At 57.6% G+C, this 27,627-nt stretch overlaps 2 protein-coding genes across 16 annotated transcripts; one reads left to right on the top strand and one right to left on the bottom strand.

Annotated features, from left to right (window-relative positions):
- The first annotated feature begins 1,285 nt into the window (after nt 1-1,285).
- SELENOM (selenoprotein M) lies at nt 1,286-4,152 on the top strand. Of its 2 annotated transcripts, XM_025986006.2 has the most exons (5): nt 1,286-1,661; nt 2,845-2,880; nt 3,257-3,291; nt 3,621-3,699; nt 3,798-4,152. In XM_025986006.2, the coding sequence occupies exons 1-5, from the start codon at nt 1,542-1,544 to the stop codon at nt 3,954-3,956; spliced, it is 429 nt and encodes a 142-aa protein (XP_025841791.1). In that variant the 5' UTR covers nt 1,286-1,541; the 3' UTR covers nt 3,957-4,152. The 2 variants fall into 2 exon arrangements, with proteins under 2 accessions (XP_025841791.1, XP_025841792.1); XM_025986007.2 differs by lacking the exon at nt 2,845-2,880.
- Nucleotides 4,153-4,329: 177 nt separating this feature from the next.
- SMTN (smoothelin) lies at nt 4,330-26,922 on the bottom strand. 14 transcript variants are annotated; one of them, XM_072723185.1, is made up of 22 exons: nt 26,733-26,916; nt 24,900-25,030; nt 19,788-19,936; nt 19,315-19,408; nt 19,134-19,212; nt 18,943-19,040; nt 17,739-18,059; nt 17,578-17,650; nt 16,910-16,981; nt 16,311-16,829; nt 15,944-16,116; nt 13,926-14,018; nt 12,683-12,835; nt 12,531-12,606; nt 11,295-11,459; nt 11,133-11,195; nt 10,852-10,918; nt 9,723-9,896; nt 9,408-9,525; nt 8,678-8,829; nt 7,540-7,705; nt 4,330-4,633 (listed from the first exon to the last, which is right to left on the bottom strand). In XM_072723185.1, exons 2-21 carry the CDS (start codon nt 24,948-24,950, stop codon nt 7,561-7,563), a joined length of 2,835 nt encoding a protein of 944 aa, XP_072579286.1. In that variant the 5' UTR covers nt 24,951-25,030; nt 26,733-26,916; the 3' UTR covers nt 4,330-4,633; nt 7,540-7,560. The 14 variants fall into 14 exon arrangements, with proteins under 14 accessions (XP_072579286.1, XP_025841721.1, XP_072579279.1 ...); XM_025985936.2 differs by lacking the exon at nt 13,926-14,018 and having other exon boundaries at nt 26,733-26,922; XM_072723178.1 differs by lacking the exon at nt 13,926-14,018 and having other exon boundaries at nt 17,739-17,885; nt 26,733-26,912.
- Between the last annotated feature and the right edge of the window lie 705 nt (nt 26,923-27,627).

Genomic DNA, 27,627 nt, shown 5'->3' with positions numbered 1-27,627 from the left:
CGTTGTGTCTCCAGTTTTTCACCATTATAAACAGTGGAGTTCTTTTTTTTTAATACATATGTCAATAGTCTGGACAAAACCAGTTATATTTACAGTACCCTAATGTATTTACAGAAAATGGGTATTAAATAACAACTCTGGGCACCTGGGTGGCTCAGTGGTTGAGTGTCTGCCTTTGGCTCAGGTTGTGATCCTAGGATCCTGGGATCGAGTCCAGCATCAGGTTTCGTGCAGAGAGCTTGCTTCTCTCTTTTTTTTTTTTCTTCTGCTTCTCTCCCTCTGTCTGTGTCTCTGCCTCTCTGTGTCTCTCATAAATAAATAAATAAATAAATAAATAAAATCTTAAAAAATAAACAACTCTAAGCCCGTTATTATTATATCTTTACAATCAAGTCAATGAATGTGAGGTAGCAGGATGTAAGCAAAGAGCTCAGTGCAAACCTGACTTAATCCATTAGGCTTAGTGTTGAGGTCCCATGATAACTTTTAGAGGTTCTGAACATGCTTTAATATTAATTTATTTTAAAATTGAAAGAAAACCCCCAAACATATAATAATGAATCCAGCCAGGATTATATTCACTTTAAAAAAATTAAAGCAGTTGTAAAATGCAATTTTTAATACATATGTTTGTTTAATAGGGAGAAAAGGCCCAGGAGGGCAAAAATGCCTAAGAGTCCATTAACACTGTAATGCAGCTTTGGCTCGATGTGGAGAGGGATTCTGATTCCCAGTCCAGATTCGACAACAAAGAGCACTGTGATCAATTGGCCGTACCTGCCCCAGGCTTAAGGAGGGGAGGTGGCGTCCTTTATCTAGCCATCTTTGGTTTGATGAGATGAGCACAGGGATGTTTCAGGTTCAGTTCCCAGGTTCGCAACGTCTACCTTTCTGAGCCTGTTTCTCAACTTGCAAAAGGGAGTTCACAGGGGCCTCTATGAGGTAAGAAATGAAATACTGAAAGCTAACACTGTGCCCAGGACTGTTCCAAAGGGCTTTAGGTGTATTAACCCTCTTATTCTCCCAGCCCCTACAGAGTACGTAGTATTCCACATTCCTCCGTAATGTGTGTTCCAGGGATTTGAAACCCAGATCGGAATTTCAACCAAGCAAAGAAAAGGCACAAACAAGAATTATCCAAGCCTCAGTTTCCTCATCTTCAAGCCTCGCGGTCGGCCCAGACACTCCGGTGTCCGTCCGCATCCCTCCCGCGCCCCCTACCGGCGCGAGTGCGCACCACCTGGCCGCATCCCGCCACAGCGGCTGCGCTCCCGTCCGCAGGAGGAGCGCGGACACTCTTTCGGGGCTAGAAAAATAAAGGCCTCGGGGCCAGAGAAGATCTTGAGCCGGAGAAGGTTCCGGACCTCTCCGGAAGAGAGCTGAAGGCCCCTGCGCCGGCCCTGGGCGGACACCGACCTCGAGGGGCGTGGGCCCCGGCGGGGCGGGGCGGGGCGGGGGCGGGGCCAGCCGGCGGACCCAGACGTGGCGCAGCGGCCAGGCGGCTCGCCTCCTGCTCGCCGATCGTCTGCACCTCGGGCCCGATGCGCCTCCCGCTGCCTCCGCCGCCCCTGCTGCTGCTCCTCGCGGCACTCGCGGCAGCCGTCACCACCTTTCGGCCCGACTGGAACCGTCTGCACGGCCTGGCCCGCGCTCGGGTAGAGGTGAGTGCGCTGGTCCCTGGCTCAGGGACCCCTGCCGCAACCCTGTGGCCTCTTAGCTTTGGCATCACCGCTCACTTTGGCCCCGGGACCCTCCCGACTCCCACGTCCTTCTCAGGGCTGGGACCATCCCTCCCGCTCCCCAATCTCAGTACGCCCCAGCACCCACCGTGGAAGCCCGAGACACCACCGTTCTTGCGGCCTGGAAGCCTGAACTCCTCCCTAGTTTCCCATCCGGCTGGACAGCGGGCCCCCCAGACACGCTGGCCGTCCTTTAACTCTGCTCCTGGCCTAAGACTCTTCCAAACCTGCCCCCTGGAGCCTAACTTTACATCCTCCCATCACTTCACTTTTTCCTGGAATTCCTCCCCCACCCCAGTTCCGGTTGGTCTCTCCCTTGCGGTCGGAGGGAAGACTTTCTGGGCGCTTGCCCCACCATGCAAAAGCCAACTGCATTACTAACACTCGCAGCAGGTCCCCATCCTCCTCTGTGGGAAAGTTACCCGTCAGAGTTCTCGTTTGGTTGTGTGACTTGAATCATCACAGATCCTCTATGGGCCTTAGTTTTGTCTGCCTGAAGGACGGGGAGGAGGCGAGGAGGATGAGAATAGGTGGCCCTGGAGTCTGGACTTCTGCTGGGAGGTGCCCTTCCCCTCTGGGAATGCCGGGATGGGCCCACACACCCTCCCATGTTGGGGAAGCCACCAGATGGAGGCCCAGCTCTGCATGGGGCTAGGTAGGGACCAGATGGCAGGTATCTAACAGGGTCTCCACGGGAAATTATGAGCTGTTCTCTTCTGGCCTGCCTCCACCTTGAGGTTCTAGGGGCCAAAGTTCAGGCCCAGATCCCTACTGCCTGAGAGAAGTAGAATAATCTTTTTTTTTGGGGGGGGGCATTGGGAGTAAGTCAACAGTCAGTAAGGTAGGCAGGCAAGAGCCCCAAGGCTGGTAAGTGCCTTTTAGGTCTTGCTCCTCTTTTCCCTGATCTCTGTAGGCCTCAGTTTTCCTATCTGTACAGAGTTCCCCCTTCTGCTCATAAGGGACCTCCATCTCCACACCTTGGGGACTGCTGTTCCAGGGGTAATTCATAGCCCCACCAAACTCTGGGAGGAGGGTGAAGTGGTCTTGAGAGTGTGGTTGGGCAGGTATGAAGGACTCCTGACCTACCCAATTTGTCCCCCTCCAGACCTGTGGGGGATGACAGCTGAATCGCCTAAAGGAGGTAAGGTTTGTATTGTAGTTTTTTTGTTTTTTTTTTTTTAAAGAGGGAGGTTGAGGGTAGGGGTGGGCAGAAGGAGAGAGGGAGAGAGTCTCAAGCAGGCTCCACACCCCGCTTAGAGCCTGACTCCAGGCTTGATCTCACAACCCTGAGATCATGACTTGATCCGACATCAAGAGTTGCTTAACAGACTGAGTGACCCAGGCATCTCTGAAGGAGGTAAGTTTGAAGGGGTCTCCAGCTCTGTCCCCACTGAGCCTCTTGGAGGATGAGTAACAGAGTCCTACAGACTCTGTCAAGAGTGTGCGGCCTCAGCAGGCTTCAGTTTCTCGTTGGTATCTGGAGGGAGTTGGGGTCTGATGCTCTGGTTCTTCCCCAGGTGAAGGCCTTTGTCACCCAGGACATCCCTTTATAGTATCCTTTTTCTGTTCTAGGGGAGGAAGAAGGGGTGGGAGATCTGGGAAAATCTCCTTCCACTTAACTTCACAGATAGAGATGACACATGGTTTACATCTGACAAGTGGAACTGATTGATAGTGACCGCCCAGAGAATTCTTAGGTGGTAGGCATGAGAAATTGACTAGTGATGACTGCCACAGACACAGGAACTCCAACTTCCTCGAGTGTAAATGGGGATCCCTGCCCTACCTGGGCAAAAGGGGCGGTGCTGTTCACCTGCTGTACATAGGTGGGAGACCCCACCTGCCTTAGGCCACCACTGTCCACCTTAACAACAACTCCAGTCACAACCTGGTAATGAAACACCTCCCAGGGGCTGACCCAGAGCTCGTCCTCCTGGGCCACCACTACGAAGAACTGGAGGTGAGGCCTTGGAAGCCAGGCCGGGGTGTGGGTGGAGGTGGGGGGGGGCGAGGCGAGGCGAGGCGGGGCGCGCTGACCCCACCCCTCCTCTACTTCAGCGAATCCCACTCAGCGAAATGACCCGGGAGGAGATCAATGAGCTGGTGCAGGAGCTCGGCTTCTACCGCAAGGCGGCGCCCGACGAATCTGTTCCCCCCGAGTACCTGCGGGCGCCCGCCAGGCCCGCAGAAGGCGCTCCGGACCGTGCTGATCTTTAAGGTCCGGGGACGCGGGCCCGCCTCCTCCCCCCCCTGAGCCCTGGGGACAGAATGAAGCGCTCAGCGTCCCGGGAGCGTCTCCCTCGCTGAGGGCCGATGCCTCGTCCCAGAGCCGGCAGAGATGGAGGTGGGGGTTCTTCCTAACCCCCCTTTCTCCCATACCCAGCTCGATTAAATAAATCCTCTTCCGCCTTAACGGAGACTCGACTCCTTCCTTGCTGCGGGGGGGTGGGAAACAGGAGCCCCCCCCCCCCCATATGCCCGAGAGACCAGCATCCCCAAGTGCTTAGCCGCTGGAGTGGGTATTTTTGCACACCTTGCCAAGCTGCCCCCCCCATTCGACACCCCCCAGAGAGGTAGAGAGGAGTCAGGATCGTTGAAAACCAATAATTTATCAAAACGCAGCGTGTGTATGCAGGGGAGGGTGTCGCGACAGACAGGGCAGCAGTGGGCAGGCGCACAGGGAGGGGATGGTGCCTGGATGGTGGGTGCAGCTTGCCGCAGGCGGGCCGTGCGCGCAGGGAGGCTACACATTCTTCCCGCGCAGGCGCAGCTCGTGGCGCCGCAGGTGGTTGTAGAGCGACTGCACATAGGTGAAGACGCACTTGGGGTCGGGCTTCTTGCCCATGATCATCATGTCCTCCACCTCCACCAGGGGCACGCAGTCCACCAGCATCCTGCAGGAAGGGGGTACCAAGGTGGTTGTCAGCACCGAGCCCTCCTCCTGCCTCCTGCAGCTACCCTCTCCCCGGAAGTCTTTTCACTGCTGGCAGCCTGCTGATCTTCCATAAACTCCAGATTCTTGATTGACTGATGGGGTAAAAGCCTTCCGGAAAGACAGGAAACCCCAGGCTCCACTCACCCAAGCCTAGAAACGTCACTATGGGGAGCCAGTCCAGGCAAGTGGAGGTCAAGATGGGAGAGGAGAGCCATGCCCCCCATTCCACTCTGGACAAGGTCCAGACCCCAGACCCCACCCATGTTCTCTTTGGAGGACCACCTCCTGCACACCCTCATTGCAGACTCCTGCTGGCAGGAGCTTCTGGGTTGGGCCATTGGATCCAGAGGGGCCTTACCAATGGGAAATCTTGCTCTGCAGCCAGGACCTGCCCCAGTGAACCTCTGTGCCCTGGATTATCTCCCAGATGCCTTGCCTGGTACCTCCTGCAGAGAGGCCCAGGGGACAATCCTGCTACTTGAGATGGAGGACAGAGAGAGTGTGTGTGTGTGGGGGGGTAGTTCTTTAACCCTTACCACCTGCTTTGGGTAGAGCAGGGGAGGCAGATGAGGGTCTCAACCAATACAGACAGGCCCATCTACAACATGCTCAAGGATGGGGCTGCCCTTCTGTCCTCCAGAGTGCTAGATGTACTTTACAGAGAGGGAAACTGAGTCACAGAGCAGGAATCATGTTTCAAGCCCCATAGCCTAGCAGGTGCAGGGTTGGGCCTCCTGTGACTCAAGCACCCTAGCCCCGGGTGTTGATACCCACCTAGAGCCCCATCTTCCCTACTGTAGGGGCCATCTCCCCACTCTGGGGTGAATGGGCTGCGGCCTACTAAGCAATTGATAGTCCCAGAGCTCTAAAGCTGAAGTTTGCTCCTTGGCTCCATTTCCCCCTCCTGTCCCAAAGCAAGACCTCTTCTGCCTTGCTTCCTCCCATCAGTCCATGTTAACTGAATTCCTTTGGCAGGGAAGGTGTAAGGGCATGAATTGCTCCTATTGCCAACACACCAACACACCAAGGGACCCATGACTACTTCCTCCCATCTTGTGCCTTCAAGGTCAAACCTGGGACAATGGTAGGGTTGGAGCCTACTCCCAGCTCACCTGGACTCCTTCATGGAAGAAGCTTGGGAGGCAGGAGATCTCTGTTTCAGCCCAGGCTAAACCCGTGATCAGCTGTATGTACTAGATAAAGCTCTCCCCTGTTCTGTGACTTAGTTTCTCCATCTTTAAAACAACAAATTCTCTGCCTCATTTGAGACTTGGGAGCACTCAGGATGAATGAGGGAGTTTCTGACTCTGTTGCTGATGTGCTATGTGTCCCTGAGGTCATCTCTGGATTCATTTCCCCAGCTATACTATGGTGAAAAAGGCAGCCTCTCTCTGCAGCTTCTTCAAGTTGTGGCTATCTCCCCAGGGATCCTGGGCTCCCCAACGTGGAACTCCCTCCCATCTCTGGTGTCTTCCCTGGAGACCTTATAAAGCCATTGTTTACACTGGGGCTCACAGCTCAGGGCTCCAGCTGCCCCAGTGACAGGCCAAACACAGGGCAATTCGAGCAACAGCACGGCTGAGTCACACTTTCCAACTGGATCAGGGCCCCTCTCCCTCCAGGCCAGCCTGCTGGGCAGCAGCTCCTAAGTCCATATATGACCTGGAGACAGAACCAAGCCCATCCTCCCCTCACCTGTATGGCTTCTCTGGATATATGTGTACACATGTGGGCTGCCCACCATGTGGTTCCAAGCCCCAAGGGGCATCCGAGTGCACCACTAGCTCTGTCCCTGATTCACATTACTTTAGGCAATCCCTTTATACCCTCTGAGCTCTCTTGTCTTTTCTTCTCTCTACACAATGGGTGGGAAAAGTGATGTGGTAAGGAACAGAGCCACTATGTGGGGAGCCTGGAATTCTAGTTTCTGGCCCTGTCTCTGACCTAAAACCTCCAGGACGCTGAGCCACCTTTCTCCTTCTCTGAGCAGCATTGTCTGGAATGGACAGTTAGCTCAGGACCTGAATTCTCTACTGTGACCCTGAGGTGAGGTGACTAGAGAGAAAAATGCCAGAGCTGGTTTAAAGATCCAGAAACATCTTCCTGTTAAACTGGCCCTGCTCTTGAGCTCTCCAATGAGTGTGATACCACCAATTCCCCAGTGCCCAAACCGGAGGCCTAGCAGACTTCCTTGAGCCTCCTTCTTTCTCCTCAACTGGATACATCAGGAAGCCTGTCCTACTTCTTATTAAGCTGCTCCAGCTATCTAGCCCATTCCTTCCCTCCTCATCCCTCATCCAATCCTTGTTCTAGAATGCTAACCAGACAACACATATTCCTTCTCTGTTTGGAAATCTTTTAGGACTCTTGTCCTCAGGAGAAAGTTCAAACTCCTGTGGCCCCTTTCTTCCCTTCATACCCAGACTAAACTTCTTTCCCTTGCTGGCTGTGCCATGCTCTCCATCTCTCTCGCTTGTAGCCGTGGGCATAGGCTCATCCGTCCACCTGGGACTCCTTTTCCCTCCTCTAGCCTGAACTTGTTCAAATCCCAGCTAGGTTTGCACTTTTTTCAGATAGCTGTCCTGGACCTGCAGGCCGTGTCAGATGCCTCCTCTGGGGTTCCTTCCTGGGCTTGCTCCATCTCAGGCCTGCTCATGTAGGGTCATCACATGAGCAGGACCCTTTAGAATAATGGTCTTGCTTGCTAGGCCCTGAACTACCAGAGGTGGAGCCACATCTGGCTCCTTCTGGTTCTTCTCAGGGTCCCATTGCACCCCCCACCCCCTCCCAGGTCTCTCTCTGTGCCCGTGCCCCTCTGGTCAGATTCCAGCATACAGCGCAGGTGGGCGAGGCGGCGTTTCTCACCGTGGGGCCCCTGAGCAGGGGTTAGGACTTTTTGGTTTTTACCAGCCCCTTCTGGACCAGACAGCGGTAGAATTCCTGGATGTACGTGTACACGCACTTCCAGTCAGGCTCTCGAAGCCGCACCATGTCCTCTGTGTCCAGGAGCTGCGGGCAGTCCGCATGGGTCCTGGGGAGGGTAGGGGGCCGGGAAGGGGCAGGGAAGCAGGGCCCAGGATGGGAAGAGGGGGAAGAGGCAGAGAAGAGAAAGGGGAGGAGAACAGAGAGACACACACATACACACACACACAGAGACAAGAGTTCAGTTACATTCTCAGTGCTGCAATCTGCCGGCCCTCCCCGCATGCCCCTTCCCCATCGTGGACGTGCCGCTCACTACCCGTCACTAATGGTGTGCGATGCAGACAGGGGTGGGGGGCCAGACCAGTCACAGGTGCAGAGAACTCTTGGGGCAAGCGGGAACGGGGTGGGGGCAATGGCGTTGGCACTGAGGTTGGAGAGGAGGGCTGTGCCCCAGGGAGGGGGGGTGAGGGAGGCGTGAGAGGAGGTGGGGGAGGGGGAGGAGGAAGAAATCTGGGGGGACCAGAAAGAGAAAAGGAGAAAAGGAAAGACAGATGGAGGGTGCTGAGGGTGAGGTGAGCAGACAGGGTAACGATTCCAAAGTGGAGGGCTTGCTGATGTCCTATATAAGCCTCTGGCAACACCTATATAGGCTGGGCGGGCACGGTGCCCGGGCCAGGAGCCTCCTTTTGGAATCTCCAGCCGGGATCCCGTGGGAGCAGGAAGCTCTGATGATAGGGAGGAGAGCAGGACAGAGAAAGGCAGAGAGAAAGAGAGAGAGAGAGAGAGAGAGAGGAAGGAGGAGGGGGCAGAGGGAGGATGGAGGATATGGACAGGGCCACCTGGTGGGCCTTGGCCCGGGCTGGTAGGCGGGCGGCTCCTTCGGTCCGGCGGGCACCTGGCACGCTCAGCAGCGGGTGGGCAGGGTGGAGAGGACAGGGGTTTTCTTGGGAAGGGGGTATCAGCCGCTGTCTGACAATGCAGCTGGCCAGTTCCAGGGGCCTTGGGGCAGCTGAGCCTGGCCCAGACGCACAGCCCCAGATGCCCAGCTGATACCAGCTGGGCTGGGGCCCACACTTACTCAGCAGATGAGAAGGCCACCTCGAAGTTCTGACGCCGGTTCTGCGGGCTGAGCTGCCCATAGTCGAAGGCCTCAGGGAAGAAGTTATGCACCAGGGCACAGAAGGCCATCCCATCACTCCAACTTGAGGAGAAGTTCTGGATGTCCACATGCTATGTAGAGGTGGTAGAAGGACTGGTCAGCTTCCCCATAACTGCTATGCCCCCAGCATTTGACATTCCAAGAATTGGGCAACTGGGGTCAGAGAGGCCCTGTAGCTTGTCCAAGGCTGCACAGCAGTTGGGCAGTGGTAACATGAACGTCCTTCAATTCAGTTTGTCAGCTCCATATCTGCTACTTATAGGCACAGAGCAACCAGGAGGACCAGCTCCACCCAGCTACGACCATGGTCATGCCTCCTTCACTGCTTCCCTTACTTATAGAAATTTACCCAGCCCCCACTCCTCCTCCCAAAAGCAATGAGAGGGAACTTCAAGGGTGAGGTCTGGCTCTGAACTGGGCCCTCATTAGACCCTGCCACTTAATCATTTATTCTGGAATCTAGGGCATGTTGTGTGTCCTATTTGAGCCTTTCCTCATCCTCAAAGCGGGCTTCCATCCTTGCTGCCAGGCACAGGGGCTGCGAAGAGCACAGGGGGTGAGGAGCTCCGCCAAGAGGGAGGTGCAGAGCTGCGGGCAGGGGTTGGGAGGAGGAGAAAGAAGCCAGGCTGCTTGGCCTCTCAGCACTCACCTCATAGCCGCGTGTCTTGGCTCGGCACCAGTCCAGCAACATCTGCTTGATGCTGTTAGCGTTGGGGACTCCGAAGCTGGTGGAGCGCTGCACCGCTGCTCGCGGCCCCCCAGGGCTGCTGTAGGGGCGCGTCGGGGCCGCGTCACACGACCGCAGGGGGCGCTGCCTCCGCCGGCCCCCCACCAGCCGGCCCCAGACTCCGCCTTCCCGGTCCTTCAGGCCTCCGCCAGCACAGCTCCCACCTCAGCTTCCCGCTTCTGGCCCCGCCCCGCGGGGTGACTAGGCCCCGCCCCACCCCGCCCCCTTGCCACTCACCCCGCGGCGCCTTCCTTCTCCAGCTTCTCAATCATGGCTTTGCGCGCCTGTGAGGCTGAGGTCTTGGGCAGGCTCTGCGCCTTCATCAGCTCTTTCTTCTTCTCTGCCTGGCGTTTCTCGAGTGCCGCCAGGCTGCCGGGCCGTGGGCTGGCCTCATCCTCGCGGTCAAAGATACTGAGGGGTCGGAAGGCGACTGTCTGGCTGCTCTTGAGCCTCGACCCCCACTCGCCAAGGGAGGGGTCTTGTGCCCCAGACCCCGCATACACCCTGTGGTATATCCATGACCCGCAATGCTCTCCAGCAGGGGAGGTGTCCATATCATACCCATTTTATAGAGTAGACTGAGGCTCAAAGGACAAGAAGGTGGGAGCCACTCTTTTCTACGAATTTGGCCCTTGGGGAGTTCTCTGAGAAGCCTCACTCTATGATCGAGTTACAGGTGAGTTCAGATTCTGGGTGCTATCAACTAATAATGCCCACCAGCATGATCATAATGATGGCAATAATAACAGCTCATGTCTATTGAGCCTTTCCTATGTGCCATTTTAAACCTCACAAGGGAAAGGAGGGACCCTTATCGTTTCCACTAAATATGAGGAAACAGGCCCCTCTGAGGAAATCAGGCCTCAGATTTCAGAGGGCATGGGAGGGCAATGCAAGAACTTGAACACAGGTCTTTCTGATGCAGAGGTCTTGGACTCCTCTGGTTCCCAGCCTCAATTCTGATCCAACAGCCCTGATACACTCTGTATGATAGAGGTCCTCCCTCTATCATAAGAATAAGGTGCAAAAGTGTTCTGTGACAGGGGACATGGTCTGCAGATACTGGGAAGTGGCAGTGCCACCAGGCAGCTCAGTGGCAGGCAGGCCTCTCTAAGGGCTCAATGCTATCGCTGCCACTCATGCTGTGAGATCCTGAGCAACTCTCTGGCCTCCCCAGTGGTGTGGCTGAGGATTAGGTGAGATCGCAAGAGGAGCAGGAGAGGTCTGACTCCTACTCTGACTCTCCCTGCCTGTATGCTTGTCACCTTCCCAGCACCCTGGTCTACCCTTCTGTAGAATGGGTGTGCAGTGGGGTCCCATGTGCCACTGACTCCTCTGTGGTCTGGGGATGGGTACTTGTGCTCACCTGCCCATCTTCTTGGATGACGACGAGGAAAAGGTCTTGGTTTGCACCATGGTGCTGCCGCCACCATCTACAAGAAAGGGGAAGTGGAGCAGGGTGAAGGCTTAGGCTGGACATCAGGAGATAGGGTGCGGGGGTTTAGGGCAAAAGGTGGTAGCCACAGGCAGATAAGAGAAAGTGACTGCTGGACAGAGAGACACACAGATGAAGGTACGGAGAGAGAGCTTGAGGAAGAGTCTGAGGAGGTAGTCAGGCAGGCACAGCGCGACACCAGGCAGCCTTACTCTCCGAGCGCCTCACAAAACTTGACTCCACTGTGGTGGTGCGGGCCGTCCTCGTGCCATCATCTGGAAGGGCCAGGGGGTGAGAGGAAGAATGTGAGTCATGGGGCTGGTGGGGTGAATATATTCCCACCTGGAGCCCTTGAGCCCTGCTTGGTCACTTACTAGAGTGGACGAGCCGCTCAGTCTTGGTGACAGTGCTGACAGCTGAGCCATCGGCTGCCCGCTGGCTGTGCTGCGTGGTGGTCTCTGTGGCTGTGTTGCCACGGCCCTCCCCTGGCCGGGCCCGTGCCTCTTGCAGCCGCCGTTCCCGTTCCTTGTCCCGCTGGTCTGGGCGGGGGGATGCCCCATGCATGCCCAGAAGGGCCACCCATCACCCACACAGCACATATGCACGGGCACACAGGGCACACAAGATGGGGTGGAGGGCAACTTGTTAGAAATACTGAAGACACAGGGGACAAGGGCCCTCTTTAGAAGTAGCTGAGGGGGAGTGGGTAGCTGTCACTTGAAAGAGGTGGTGGGGTATGGTGTGTGGCAATGGACTCAGGGAAATGGACAAGGGAATATGGAATAGCTGAACTCAAAGGGGGGAGCATTTGAATCCAAGAAGGGAGTTTCTATGGGAATGAGGAGCTTATTAAAGAGGGAATAGGCAGATCTAGGGAGGAAGTAGCAGAGTTCAGGGAAGGAGAAGCTGAGTGAGACTAGTTGCTGCGTGGGCCTTTAAATGGGTCTTAGGTGGGAGAAGAGCAGCTAGAGGAGGAAATATCTAGATCCAAGAAGGGAGGAATTGGAGGTATGTGAGAAGTAATTTAATCCAGGGAAAGAGTAGCTGGGAGAGAAGCTGGCAATGAGGCCTAAGGAAGTAGGTGGGTGGGCACAGGGGCTAGGTGATCCTCAGTGGTGCTTGGAGGGAGCAGTCAGATTCAGAGAGTATCTGAAGCAGCAAATGAATCTAGAATCTGAGGGAAAGAATAGCTGGGTCCAAGAAGTAGCTGTGCTCACAGAAGGGGAAGCTGGTTGGGAGCAGGGGGCAGAGGCAGTGGTTATCATCAGTGGATCTCAAGGAGAGAAAAGCAGCTGGGGGAAGGAGTATTGGATTCAGGGAAGGAGTAGTTGGCAGTATGTAGGGAAGCAATGGGATCCAAGGAGGAGTAGGTAGGAGCGGGAGTAACTAGGTCTGGGAAGGAGATGAAAAGCTGGTTGGGGATGGTATAACTAGGGTGGCCAGGGGGAAAGAAGGGGCCAGGGAAGAGAGAAGCCAGATCCATCTGGGACTAGAAAAGAAGCTGGGTAGGGCAGTTACTGAACTGGAGTGCCCATGAGTGGACCCCAGAGTAAGGGGAACAGATGGGAAATGGGGCAGCTGGATCTGGAGTGGGGCAAGTGGCTCTCTACCTCTCTTCTTTTGTCGGAGCTCACGTAGTGCAGCCCGGATTAGCTTCCGTTCCTCAAAGTCTGTAGTCTGATCCAGCTGCAGATAGAACCCCTGTCATTACCCACCTGTCCCTGCCCCCTGGCCACCCCTAGTCCACCAGATCTGGCCATACCATCTTGTCCAGGATGCTTTCATCCTCAATGGCCATCAGCTCCTCAGTGCTTAGGGGGCTCCGCCTCTCTGGTGCTTTGTCCACTCGGGTTTGCTCGGCGCCATTAGCCACTTCCACTGCCGCAGAGGGGGGCCCTGCTGGCTCTGGCTCCATCTGCAGGATAGGGAGAGGGCATGGGCTTTAAGAAGGGGTATAGATGAAACCAAGCATGCCCCAAGCAGACAGGGAACTGGGCCCTGGGTCTGCGGGTACAGCCTGGAAATAACCACTACCCGGTTAGACTGCCCGTGCAAGGATGGTCATATTGTTGTCAGATTCAGGGAAGAGGTACTGACAGCCTTGCTGTAGGGCTTCCTATCTACCTGGAATTGTGCTAATACAATTAGTGGTGCCAATACTGGTCATTTGAATTTGGTAGTAAGCACTGAATAAATGCTTGGGATTTTGCTGTCCTCATGGAACATAAAGGAAAACTGAGGCTCAGGGTAGCTGTATAACTTGCCCACAGTCATTCTATAAGTGTGATGTAGCTTGCGGTCTGAGCTGAAGGTAGCTTAACTCTTGAACCTGAGTTCTTTCTGCTGCTTCATTCCCAGCCCCCTCCCAAGCAGGCTGTGCTCCATCCTGGCAGTTCCCAAGGCCTGGATCCTCCTGGGCCAATGTCCAGGCAGCACATGCCACACACACACACACACACACACACACACACACACACACACCAAAGGGGCTGGACCAGGGCCCTTGGGCTCCTGACCAGGTGTCTGACTGGGATTGCCCAGAGCCAAGTCCTCTCCAAAGCCTGCCCCTATTCCCTGCTCCCTCTAAGGGGCCTTCAGCCCCAACCTAGCACCCTTCCCCACCAGGCCATCTTCCAACAACTTGTGGACGAGCCCCCAGCCCAATTATCACAGCCCCTCCCCTCTTGGCAGGGCCTCTCTATCTGCTGTGAGGGTAAGGAGAGCTGAAGTGGCAGCTGCTTTAGGGCGACTCAGCCCAGCTGAGGCAGAGTAGCGGTGGGGGTGGGGGGCTGGGCCCTGGCCAGGGGCTGCTAGGGCAGTAACCACGCATGCCTCAGGGCCAGGAGCCTGGCACCCTTTCGCCTGAGTGTTGGAGCACCAGCATCCCAGTCCCTCTGCTGATAGGTAAACTGAGACCCAGAGAAGGTAGTGGCACACCTAAGGCCCCTCAGCAGAGGCAGAATCTGCTCAAAACCACCCGCTCTCCCCAGCCCGTAGGGACTTACGAGACTGCTGCTGTGGGCAGGGCCGGCAGAGGAGCGACGGCGGGTGCTGAAGGCAGGCGGGTGGGCCACGGGGGTCCCAGCATCCTCAGCCGCCTGGAAGAGGGCCTCGGGGTCGGCAGCAGCCAGGAGCAGCTCACTGGGCTCCAGCTCAGATTCAAGGTCAGGCGCAAGTGGGACCCCCAGCCGCAGACTCAGCACCTCCACCTGCCTGCCCAGCGCATCCAGCCGCCGGCTCAGTGCTGCCGTCTCCACCCGCAGCTCTTCAGCTGCCCGGGCCACTGGCTCCATGGCTGAGGCAGCTGCCTCAGCTGCCTGGGTCACTGCCGCCCGGCCTGCCTCAGCCACTGCCCGCAGCTCCTCCAATGCCAAGCCCAGTCGTTCCTCAAGGGCTGCAGCCAGCTCAGACCCAGGCCCCGGTACCCCCGGCATGGTGATGGCAGGGGCTCTATGATGGGGTGACGATGGGGACAGTGGTAGGGACAGTCGCCTCTGGCTGGCAGTGTCAGAGTCTTTGCAGCTGGCCTGAGGGCGCAGGCAAGGGCAGTGGGCCTGCCCCGCCCCTGTTGGCCTCCCGGCCTCCCAGCCTGCCACCTGCCAGCTGGGGCTGTGGCCCAAATAGAAACCTATTCTGGGCTCCCCGTGGAGGGGGCTGTGGGGGATGGGTGGCCTGCCCAAGCAGGCAGACCGCCAGGCCTGGCCCTGGCCCTGCGGAGATCACAGACTGGCAGCACAGCAAAGCTGCACCGGTTCTGAAGGACTGCCTAGGCCACAGCCCCAGGCCCCACAGATGAGGAAACCGAGGCACGGAGTGTGGAATGGGCCTCCCTGGGCCACCATTTACATTAGCTGTGAGGATCCAGTCTGCCAGACTCCAGAGCCTGCACGCCTTTGCCTTTAGGCCATGTGGTTTTAGAAAGCCTTGAACAAATGGGAGAAATGGAGGCACAGAGAGACGGGACTTTGAGCAATCTGCTATAACAAGTGCCTCGTCCCTGACATAAACATCCTCTGGCCTGCCTGTGGCCCTTGGATCCAACCACAGATTTTGAGCACATTTTAGGCACTTTTCTGCTTCCCCTTGATTTTAGATGGGGAAACTGAGGTGAGTCGGTGGTATGAGATGCAGGGCTCACTGTCACACCTCCCACCCACACCCCATGGCCACCTCTGCCACCATCTCCTCACCCCCTTGGCAGAGAGCACTTAGGTCCTGCTCTGTGGGGGAAAGGGTGCTTTCTCGCCCCCACCCTCTGCCTGTCACCCCAGAGAAGGCCCAAAGCTGGCTCTAGCCATCTCACCTCAACCAAAGTCCCATTCAGTCCCCAGTGCAGCCCAGAGGACATTACCTGGGCAGCCGGACAGCCCACTGGGGATCCCTTCCCCAGCTGAGCTCCCAGCCAGCTGATCCTAGGCTCGGGAATGAATAATGGAAGGGTGCAGCGTATTCAGTTCCCGTGGCACCTGCTAGGCTGTTGCCTCACCTGACTAGGCACCCCCTGCCTGTCCCCCCATTGATGCTTCTGCCCAACCTCCCCAGAGATGTTGACGCAGATGGTAATCACTAATCTCAATCTCCTAAGAGGCCAGGCTGATCTTGGATGAACAGATCAGCAGCTTTGCTTCTTGGGGCTGAGTTCCACTGTGGAGTAGGAGCAGGAGCACTGGGGTTGCCACAGGAAGAGGGAGCAAGCCCTCACCATCCTCTCTGAGCTTCCATCTTCCCATCTATTCATTAAGAACAAACCAACCAATTCTGTAGTAAGGACCAGAGATCAGCATGTGGGAAGCCTGAAGCCAGTACAGAGTAAGCTTCCAACATACCTAGTGGCTGATCCACTAGGGTCTGCCCTTAGCTCTGCCACCAACTGGCACCACCACCTTCTCTCTCTGGGCCTCAGTTTCCCTGTGTGTGCAATGGAGGAGGAGCAGAGCAGAGAAGCCCTGCTAGCCCTACATCCTGAAGCAGTCTACAGAAGATTAATGGACAGTGAGGCTGGCTGGGGAGTAAGGGGGCTCACCTTAATGCTGCAGCCTCTCCGGCTACCAGGGGAAGCATGGCTGAAGCTGGTGACATGAGTGACGCTACCCAGCTGGGCCAGGGTCGCAGGGCTGCTGATATGGGTGATGGTGCTCTTGCCCCCACTGCTGGTGCTCAGGAGGGTGGGAGGCGCCCGTAGCCCCAGCGTCAGTTCTGGAGGGGGAGAAGGGCTACTGTCAGATCTGCTGCGGTGAGGGCAATGCCAGCCAAGGTTAATGGTGCCCCCTGCTCCCAGCACATCCTCTTCAGAGGCACCCTGAATCCACAGCACTTGTCCTATGTACAGAGCTGGGTGGCTGGCTGCAGGCACTCATCCCCAGCAGTGGGGAGACAGCAGGGAGGCCTACCTGCCCTCTGGTTGCCTGTGGGCAGCAGCACTCGGCTTGTGGATGCCTGGCCACGGCCATCCTTGATCTCGATGGTGAATGTGGTCTTCATACTGGCCCCTGGCTCAGCAGTGCCGGCAGGCACGGGAAGCAGGGCACTGGGCTCCTCTGAGAGGGCCCCAGGCCCCCCTGCTCTGTTTTCAAGGGACCTGGCAGCCAAGCCCCGCCCCCTGGGGCCCTCCTCCCGGGGGCAGCTCTGAAGCTGGGCCAGGGGCCTGGCTGTTCCCCGTGGCTCCTTGCTGAATCGGGAGGAGGTATCACTGGGGGCCCGTGAGGAGGAGCCATTGGAAGAGGCAGGAGTAGTGCTGATGTGGGAGGGGCCCAGGAGTCTTGTGGGGGTTGAGGCACCCAGGGCCAACCGGGGTGGGCCATCCTGGAGCCCAGCAGCCATAGGAGAATCAGATGTGAACTTGCGCACACGATCCCGTACAGAGCCAGCCCGCTGGAATGGGGAAGGTCCGCTGGCAGGGTTTGGGGGCTCTAGAAAGGATAGGAGGGTTATCAGTGACTTGGTGGGACAGGTGCTGCCGCGAGTCTGCAGTAGTGAGAATAGGAGGTACCTTGGTTCTGGGCTGGCTGGCGGGGGCTGAGCACAGACAGGGAGCGTTGGCAGGGACGGGGTCCGGCCAGGTCTGGCAGTTTGGAGAAATGGTGGTGGCCAAGTGGGGGAAGATAAAGGAGGGTGGATATGGGGGTTCCACCTCTCACAGTTCTCTCGTCCACACCTCCTCTCATCCACACCTTCCAGGCCCTTCCTGTACTCCAGCCTCCCCATCCTGTTTTATACCTCTTTAGCTCTTGGCCTCCCCACTCAACTGTATCTCTCTTATAGACTCCTCCTCCTCCTCCTGCACTGACCTTAGGATGACTTGGACACTCCTGGGGACTGTGGCTAGGCTTGGGCTGGAGGAAGGGTGCCCAGATCTTCCCTGTTGATGGGGATGGGGGACACCCCCCCTGGCCAGCACTGCCCATGGCCTCAGCTTGAGATGGGTGCGCTCCCTTATTGGGGAAAAGAATGTGCCTGAGGCCCGTTGCCTTTCAAGGCTGCAGGGAGGCCTCTGCCCAAGGGTGGGGGGCGGGGCAGGAGGGGTGGGGATACTTCAGGGCAGTGGGAGGAGTGTCAGGGACTGCCTAGCCTTGAAGAAGCTGAAGCTATCTAGGCACTAGAGCCCATTTTCCAGACAGGGAAGGAGAGGCCTGTAGCTACCCCTCCTAGGACCCTCACCTGCTCTCTTTGTGTTGGAGGGATCTTTGGTGGGGCCTTGGACAGCTGGGGGCTCTGTGGGGCCAGACAGGAGCTGCAGGGGAGACAGAGCATTGGCAGGGCCTGACTCCCAAACCAAGGAGTTCACCTGCCTGGCATCCCTGTCCCTTATCCAGACTCACCTTGCTGACCACCTGCCTCTCAGTGCTGGGGGTGGCTGGCGGTTCCTGGGGCTCAGGACTGGTGGCCCTGGGTGGGCTGGAGGGTGGCTTGGGGCTGCCCACAGCCTCAGCAGCAGGACACTGGGCCTCAGCAGGCTCTAGTGGAGGCTCAGGAGAAGCAGTGGTGGGTGAACTGACAGGTGAGGCAGGTAAGCTGGGTGTGCCCCCAGGTGGGGCCCGCAGCAGGAGTGTCACTGTGGTCACATCCCGGCTGGTGCCCTGAGGGGTTGGGGTTGGCTCTGGGACCTCTGTGTGCTGCTCCCGTTTCTCTTGCTCTGGCACCTGTGGGTGACCCACAGGATGCAGCAACGGCTCCCGAGGCTGGCAGGTGCCCAGGGCAGGGCATGCAAAGCAGAGGAGCTAGGCATAGCTTCCTGTGGGCACACCTGTTTATGCATGAACACTGGCACACCATGGGCGGTCTCTGATTCTCACTTCCCAACCTCCTGGCAATGTCTAGTCAAGGGTGGTTCAGAGAGGACCAGATCCTATGTCAGGGGTTGGGGATGACAGGAGACCTGCTGGCGATTCCTGGTCTTAATATATCCCTGGAGCAGAGGCCCCTGACTCCTGATCCTAGCCAGGTTAATCAGAGGGTGTGTATGTGGGGGTACTCCTTCAGGGACTGGGACCCAGCGGCCTCTCCTGGCCACTTAGGGAATCTACATGGCTTGATCTCTCATCCACAGCCCCTGGAGAATAGTCAACTCTGTGAACAGTGCTCCACGAGTCAGCTGGGGTGCAATACGTAAGTCCTGATAAGCCAAAGTATGGCTGTGGGCTGTCTGGACAGGGAGGGACAGCTTCAGGATGGGTGTAAGCTGGGGAGGTACCAGGGTCTCAGTTTTGCATTTCAGGGAGATTGCATTGGCTATTGAATGGAGGCTGGATGGCCATGGCAGGTAAGAGGTAGGCACAGAAGTAGGGAGACCAGCAGGGTGGTAATGGGAGACATACTCAGGAGTAGGATAGACAGAGTAGCTTTGAGGGGAAGGCCTGGGTAGATGCAAAGTCTGGATTGGGGGACATCTGGCCAGAAGTCCCCCAAACACCCCCCACCTCCAGTCAAGTACCAGTCTAGCAAAGACACACAGGTGCTCTTTGCTGCTGGCATCTGTGGACACAGGACACTGGGCTACCCTCCCATCCTGCTCATATCCCTTACCTCACACTGTTCCAGCCTGTGTGCTGCCTGCCCCTTGCTCTCCTCTCTTGAGCCACCGTTGTGACGCCCGCTGCACAACCTCCCAGCCAACGTGGCAGCTGGAAGGGAAGGAGAAAATGTCAGCTGAGTGGCTGGGAGGTGCTGTGGGTAGCATGTAGCAAGGCACAGGGTGGGCCAGGCAGGGCACATACCCTCAATCTCCTGGGCCCTTATGCGGCGGATTGCAGCTCGGATCAGCTTGCGTTCTTCATACTCACCGGCACCTCGCAGCTGTGGATGAGAAGCAGTCCACAGGGCTGGATTGTGGAGTCCAGGGCTTTACCTGCCCTGCCCCAGCCTCTGCCCCAGCCCCTGCCGTGGCCTGGGCCTCACCAGTGCAGTCAGCTCTTCCACATCATTCATGGACTCCAACCGCCCTGCCAGCCGCGCCAGAGCAGCTTGCTGCTCTGCCTCCTGCTGCTGAGAGCTGCAGGGACATCATGATTATAACACCCACTGCCATAGCCAAATCTTGGAGGATGTGGGCTGAGGGTAGGGGTCAGGACAAGGTACCCAGAACTTTGGCAGAGGGGCAGGTAGCTGTGCACACCCTCTGGCTACATGCTGGCCCACACATGCCCATGTTACATGAGCGCAGGCTCAGCTGTGCTATCTACATGGGTGTGTCTGGGACTCCATGCCTGGGGAGTGGTCCAGGCCCGTAAACATCCCTGTGCATTCCAGATCCTGCCGGTACTGCCATTTGCACGCCCAGATGGGCAGCAGACACACCTGTGCCTGTACAACAAAGCTGAGCCTTGATACATACTCCTCCCACCTATATGACCAGTCCCCTGGCCACTCACTGCAGCCAGTTCTCCTTGTTGTCCTGCCGCTCGGCACGGAAGCGCTTGGATGCCAGGGCCTCCTCCTCACGCTGTAGCTCCTGCCGCTGCAACTCCCGGATGGCTGAGCGGATGCGCCGCCTCTCTGCCAGATCCGCTGTGACCTCCAACTGTGGGGCAGGCGGGGGGTGAGGAGCAAGTCATTTTGGCTGCTGGGGCGGAGGGCGGGCACCAGCTGCCCACAGCTTGGCCTGGGCCACAATGAGTGGTCTGTCTCTACTCTCTCTGCCACATGCCTGTCACAAGCCTGCCCTACCACCCACCCAAGGGTCTCAGGGAGACTGGGCTAAAGGAACCAGAGCTTCTGGACAGCCCACTGTGCACTATGGTTTACAGGATGGGCAACCAGGAACTGACCACCTGTGCCAGTTGCCAAGCCAGGCACTGCTTCCTGAGATTTGACTCCTGTCTGAGTCCTTCATCAAACCCCCAAGAGCCTGGGAGTCAGGAGGAAGGAGGCCACCCTATGGGCTCCTAACAGTGTCCCCGGGTAGAAAAGGGTGATTAGGGCAGCTGGAATCCACCCTGTGAGCGAGGAAGCCATGTTCTGGTCCCAAAGCACTATAGCCTTGCTGGGGGTGGCAGCCTCATCCACATTGGACTGATGGGAAAACTGAGGCAGGGGCACCTGCCCAGGAGTCCTAGTTTCTTGCCTGGCTAGGGGCTGTTTTCCTCTGTACTGACCCAGTCCTAACCACTATCAAAGGGGCCAGGGCCGAGAATAGGAGGATCAGTTCCCCAGATAGATAACACAACTGTACTAGGGTCTACCCAGGGCTCCAGAGAGGGCATCAATGGGGAACAGGTGCTCCCACCGGTTTCTTAGTTCCTCAATCCCTGGGAAGTTGGGGGTAGCTGGTCTAACCAGGTTCAGGAAAGGACACCTTCTCTGGGTAGAGTCAGCTAATTCTTTTTTTTTTTTTTTTCAAGATTTTATTTATTCATGAGAGACACACGGAGAGGCAGAGACATAGGCAGAGGGAGATGCAGGCTCCCTATGGGGAGCCCAATGCGGGACTCGATCCCAGGACCCAGGGATCACGGCCTGAACCAAAGGCAGATGCTCAACCACTGAGCCACCCACGCATCCCAAGATTCAGCTAATTCTATTGCCTTCCCTGCACCTCTCCTCCCTACGGTCTCTGTGGCTCAAGAGAGAGGCCTGGCTTGGGGAAATCATTCAGGGATAGGGTCCAGGAAACTTCTACCTCCTTCCTTTAAGCCTCCTCCCCGATCATTCCTTCCTACTCCCAGATGGGGGACCACATGGTGGTGGGGATAGGTTTCAGCAGGGTGTATGGGCTGGCCCCACTCTGCCTTTCGGTCACTTGTCCTAGTCTGAAAAGAGTAGAGAGAGCTCTGGGGGGACAGATCCCTCCATGGTTCCTTCAGGCTCCACATTTCTGAGGAGCTATGGGAGCGTCCCTTGAGGCTCAGGTCAAACTCTCAGCTTGCTCCAGCCTCAGTCCACTCCTGGCTGGGTAGTCAGGAGCACGTCCTTAACCTCTCTGTGTCCTGGTTTTCTCATCTGCCAAATGGAACAATGGCTCCTACCTCAGGGCAGTGGGTGAGGGTGGGGGCAGTGACTTGGGGTCCCCTGGCATAGCTATGCATGCAGTAAACGTCACCCCCTCCTTGCTTCCAGCCACTCAGGAGGGGGTAAAAAAGCAAGGGCAAGTGAGTACAAAATATGAAGCATCAATGACATTTATCAAGAACCTATATGACAAATCTTGCACTGAGCCCCCAGTTTGTCCTCATCTCACAGAAACCCTAGATACTTTATTACTCCTATTTGACAGATAAGGAAACTGTTGGCGCGAGGGGCAGAAGTCTTTTGTTCACAGCCAAATGCACTGAGCCAGGATTTGAACCCAGGTCTCTCGGACTCCAGGGTCTCCCTTGAATTGAAGATAGCTCTGGTGCTGGGGTCTGTCTGCCATGGTGGGTACCTCAAGGACCTGGGCACCACTGTGTAAGGAGCCCTCTCGCCTGGACTAGAGAGAACTATAATGGCCAAAGGGGACCTATTAGAGCAGCAGGAGGGAGAATGAGGCTCCCCTTCTTACCCCCAGTCCTGGCCTCAGGCCTAGAGTCCTCTGTGGTGCACTTGGAGATGGTAGGTCTGAGGGGTCAACTGGCTCAGTCCCCCTGGACAGGAGGGTAAAGAGGCTAAGGGATGCAATGACCAGCCAGCTGCCTCCTGGGTATCCCTTCTCAATGCCCTCCGTTGCAGAGATGGGGTTTTAGTCCCTGAAAATAGCCTGATGTGGAAACTTGGCTACCACTGTCCCCCTCTGGAAAATAGGCTCTTCTGTCCGATCCCCCCACCAAATGAGTGGGGTGGGGCTGGGGGAAGGACAACCTCTTTCCACTGGCCAACCCCCACCATGACCCTTCCCTTAGAGCCTGGATACTGTCTGCCCACAGTATCCCTGCTGTGTGGCCTATGTTCCCGCCCTCTCAGGCCCCCCTGTTGTGTGTGGAGGTGTCTGTGGGAGGGAGGGAAGGAAGCATAAAGCGCCATTGTCTACCAGAAGGAAGGGGAAGGGGATAGGGCGGTTTCCGAAACTGCCCAGTGAAATTCTCCCGGGAGGAAAGAGGGCACTTCCTCCTCCCGGGGGGCCGGGTCTCGGGGCCTTTCTGCCCTCGCTGTTGGGGAGTGGGGGGCGGGGCGTGACAGGCCCCGGCCTCTCCCTGGGCCTCAGTCTCCCCCTCAGCACAGCGCAGAAGACCTGCCAGACCTCCGCAGTCCGGGCTCCTGCAGCCACCCTGGAGGACCGGCCGCCGAGCGAGGCCTCGCCAGGGGGCGCTGACCGCCCGCAGGTTCCGGAGCCGCCGCCCGGCCGCCCGCCCACCCCCCGCCTCCCCGGCCGCCCCGAGCTAGGCGCCCGGTGGGGAGCCCGGCTGCGAGCCAGACGGGAAGCCCCCCCCCCCCCCCCGCACCTCGGCCACCGCCTGCTTTAAGGTCTCTGGTCGCGGGGAGGAAACCGAAGTTCCCAGCACCTAAGCAGTTCCCGAGGTCACGCGGCCAGGGCGCGCCGGAGCCCGAACTCGAACCCAGGACCGAGGCGGAAGGCGGCGCGCCCGCCCCCACGTGCCCCCGTCCCGCGCGGGCACCCCCCCGGCCCTCAGGAATGTGCGGGAGCGGCGGCGGAAGCGGCTGCCCGGTCCCGAATCGGCCCGGGGCTGGGGCTGGGGCGCCCGCCAGCTTTCCCTTATAAGGCCCGGCCCCGCGGGGAGGAGCCCTGCTGGGGACGCCCGGTTGTTGCCACGAGGCCGGCGGGGGCCAGACCGGCCCTGGGGCGGGGACCCTCGCGGGGCCCGGGCGAGGCAATGGCGGGCGCCGGCCGTGGGGTAGACGGCGGGCGACTTCGCGGTCCCGACACGAGGGGCCGCGTCTACTTAGTCCTCTCCCAGGGGCGGGGCCGGCCGGGGCGGGGCGGACGGCTGCTCCCGCTGTGGCTTCTCTGAAATTCCACGTGGGGGTGGGGGGTGGGGGTGGCGGCTTGGGAACCCCGGGCCTCACAGCGGCCCCCTGCAGATGGGGGTGCGCGGAGACTTGGTTTTCTTTCTGGAAAACTCTGCCTCTACTATCCCCGGCTGACTTCCCGCAAAGAGGGTGAGCTGACGTGGTGGGAACTTGTGGGAAACCAGTCGGGCACACAGCCGGCGTCGGCGGTGGCTGACACCCTAGAGTCTAGGCTCCGGGCCGGCCTAAGGGTCTGGTCCGAGGCCACACAGGCTGACCCCTTGGGTAGGTCGTGGCAGCGCTGGCCAACTGCCCAGTGACCCCTGCCTCCAGAAGAATGGTATGGGGGTGGGTTGATCACTCGCCTTCTCCTAGGTAAGATAAATCTTTACCCCCCCCCACACACACACTGCCCACCCTCACAAAGGTCAAGGGCGGGGTGGGGGGCGGGGCTCTGGCCCCTCCTGCAGTTCCGAAGCTCCCTGCCCTTGATAGTGGGCACAGGCCTGCCCCGTTGTGTTTGCCCTACAGCCCTTCTGTGCATGGGGATGGGTGGGCTACCGTTAGGGCGCTCAAGATGCTGGGAAGAGAATGAGACTATCCTTATTCCATCCTAAGATCTGGGTCCATGCCTCATCCTATCCCCATGCCAACTCTAAGACCTAGATAAATGTTTGCACAGATTTCCCCCTTCCATTTTACAGGTAAAGAAACTGAGGCTCAGAGAAGTAAAATGACACACTAGAAGTCACAGAGCTTATAAAGGCCCCTAAGGCCTTTCTCTTTATGGGCTCTTCTGGTTTTGGGTAAGTACCCAAGACTTGGTCCCCCATGACCCTCATTGGGGTTTTTTTTTGGATCCTGGCACAACCTCTTTGGGTGCCCTTGGGGAGGTGATTTCACCTCTCTGAGCCATAATGCCCTCCTGGCTTTTGGAGCTGCTGCTGTGGTCACAGCCTCTGTGAGATGGTCTAGCACCAAACCTGACCTCTGCTGTGCCCTGGCATTTTTAAAAAAGATTTATTTATTTATTTATTTATTTATTTGAGAGAGAGTGTGTGGGAGCAGGGGGGCGACAGAGGGAGAGAGAGAGAGAGAGAGAATCCTCACGCAGACTTCCAGTGAGTGGGGAGCCAGACATGGGGCTCAATCCCAGGACCCTGAAATCACAACCTGGGCTCAAACCAAGAGTCTGAGCCACCCAGGCACCCCCTTTTCCCCCAGCATTTTTTATCACTGCTTTACTATATCATTGGGCCAGCTTCCAGGGGCAGGCACTGCCCAGGCTATTGCTTGGGTGAGCAAATCTAGGCTCCCCACACCTGTAGTTGCACATGGGTGAGTCCTCAGGAGTTACTGTTTAAACAGGTGGTGGCAGTGGGGGGCTGGGAGGGACCAGGCCTTAGCACCTGGCATGGATAGGCACATGCTACTGGGTCCTCTGCATCAGCCATGCATAACAGGCTTAGTCCTGTTCCCATGGGCCCTCCCCCTGCCCCTTCCTCCCACCCCTCCTCTTGTCAGCTGAGAGGTAGCCTGGACAGGCCCTGCCTCTGACCTGGCTTGCCTGTCATCACAGTGGGGATGATTGGGCCACTTACCAGCTTTCGCAGGGCTCCCTCATCCAGTCCGGCTAAGGCCTCATCAGCCATCTTGCTGGCCCCTAGCTCTGTCCGTCCCCTCCTGGTGAGATCCCCAGTGCCCGTGGCACCTGACACCAGCTCAGGGAATTCTGCAGAGGACAGACATGAATCAGGCCTGCTGGGGCCTCTGGAAACCACAGATACTTGGGCTCTGTGCCTCAGTTTCCCTCTGTAACACATGATCATCTGTTGGGTGTCTCATCCTTGCTACCTGATTAAATCCTGGCTGGGAATTGCCCTCTGCCCTAGGCTGGTGTATTAAAAATTTAACAAACCAAGGGTGGAAGTCCCTAGTTCCAGCCCAGCCAACCTGATGCCAGCTGTGTGGTCAAAACTGGGCCTATCTTGAGCCTCAAACCGGGAGAGCAGAGACCTGGATTAAGAAGGCCCACCAGGCTGTTCTCACCACCAGGGGGTGCCCGCCAGACTCCAGTTTCCTGCCCCACCCACCTATCCTCAGGACTTGCCCAGCCCCCTCCCTGACCAAAAGCTCGGTCTCTGGCTGCCGGCTTCACCTATATCCAAATCCTAGCTGTCGTTACCCCTCATTTCTCCAGGTGATCTAATCCATCGGAGGTAACATCCTGTCTTCCACTTCTTGAGGGCAGTTCTCAATATACACTACTCTCTCCTCTTCCTGCCCTCGCCCTGATGCCAATTGTCCAAACCTCATGAAGCCAGGTGTCCAGGTACCCAGCTCCTCCTAACAATTTACACACTTAGAATTGAACTCCCTAGATAGAATGGCCTTCAGAACCTGATCTGTCCAACCTCTGGATAGGCAAAGCGAGGACTGAAGAGGGCCAGGGATTTGTCACAGGGGGAAGAAGGATCCCAAAGACCCAGAGGGCAGGGCTGGATTTAATAAAAATCGTGGCCATCTCTGGCTCCTGAAGCCCCCCTCCAAAGTGCCCCTAGGGGCTCAAGATATTCCCTCTTGCCCCATCACTGCCCATCAAAATGGTCCCCTAAATCCTGGCCCAACCTCAGCTCCTTCCTTCTTTCTGTAGTCCTCAGGTCTTTATGGAATTTGACGGCCTGACACACAGTTGGCGCTTAGTTAATGTATGTTGACTGAAATGCTACCCCCACCCCACATTGATTCATCCCTCAGTCATGCCTTCCCCCTCCCCAGAACAGTCACTTGTCGAGTCACCTCATCCGGTGAAGGTGTCTGATGGGGGCGGGGGGGTCCTAATCCACACAGAGTTCTTCAGACCCTGCCTATTCAAGTGGCTGCTTGCTTTTCCCATCCCCTTAGGCTTGGATGGGTGTAACTACCCATCTTCCCTCTGGTGGGGTCCTTGCCTCTTATCTGTCTACTCTGGGAGTAGTGCCCCCCAAGAGTGTCACTCCGTAATCACCAGACTTAGGTTCTGTGGACACTCTGAGCTCCTCCATGTCTACTGAGGGGCAGGAGTCCCTAATGCGTGAGCCTGGACGCCCAGGGGACTATAGGAAGTATTTCTCCTTAGAGACTCCTGCCGCTGCCCCACTTCAGTTCCAGGGCTCCTTGTCACACATACAGTCTGGGGTCCCCGGGGATTGAGAGAGGCCTCAGAGGAACGTGGGACCTTCTCCAAGGTGTGTGCCCCCCACCTTGACCCCCGACCCCTAGGGGGTCGTGGAGCCTCCAGAAGGTCCAGGGTATCCTTTCCCGCGGTCTAGAACCTTATCCCATGGCTTAGAGCCCCCGTGGCTGGGAGTCCCAGAACCCCTGTCCAGATATCCGGGTTCCACCCCCAGGACCCGTCGGGGGTCGCGGTGCCTCCCAGAGGCCTGCACACCCACCTCTCCGTCCGGCCCACCCGTTGGGCGCAGGCTCAGCTTAGGTCGCTCGGGATCCGACAGACAGACTGGGAGCCTTCAGGCGGAAGGCGCCGCGACCGGGATCCCAGTCCCCCTCAGCAACCGTCCCCGAGCCTCTGCAAGCGCCGCCCGTCCAGCCGCGCCGGCGGCCCCGCTAGCCCCGCCCCGCGCCGCCACACCGGCCAATTCTAGGGACGGTCCCGCCCACCCTCGTGCTCCATTGGGGAGATTCAAGTTGACGGCCACGCCCCTAGGCAGGCCCCGCCCCGCGCGGGCCGAGTGGTTAGGGGGCTGTCGTCTTGGGGCTACTGCTGCCCGGACCTTGGCTGGTTGGGCGGGCGTCGGCAGGAGGACGCAGCTTTGCACCAAAGTTGGGGACGGCACCCAAAGCCGGGGTGAGTGGCCCGGGACCGTCCTACTCGCGGAGTCTTCAGAACAGCCCCTCTCCGCCCTCCTCTTTGTTCCTGAGACCTTGTCCCTTCCCCCGACTCCGCCCCCTTCTCGCGTTAGCATCTGGGCTTGGCTGCAGCCCAGCCTACGTTTGGGACACCTGGTCCTGGCCACCTCAGAGCACGGACTGTGACCAGCAGGGCGTCGACCCTATGTTGGTGCATCTCAAGCAGCATCTCAGGTGAAGCAGGATCAATCACAACAACCCTTCCCCAGTCGACACACCTTTGCACAGACATTGCCTTCATCTATCAATCAGGCTTCTCCCTTCTGAGGCCCCTCAGGGTCCGCCTCTGGTTGCGCTGGAGTCCTTAATAGGGAATACGAAGTCCAGACACTGATTCAATAAATGGGGAAAACAGGCCCAGAGAGAGCCAACATGCCCAAGACAACAGCAGGAGTCAGCCAGGGAACCCAAGAGCTCAGA

The sequence above is a fragment of the Vulpes vulpes genome, chromosome 10 (genome assembly GCF_048418805.1).
Source record: "Vulpes vulpes isolate BD-2025 chromosome 10, VulVul3, whole genome shotgun sequence".
NCBI lineage: Eukaryota > Metazoa > Chordata > Mammalia > Carnivora > Canidae > Vulpes > Vulpes vulpes.
This window is presented reverse-complemented; position numbering and strand designations above follow the sequence as displayed.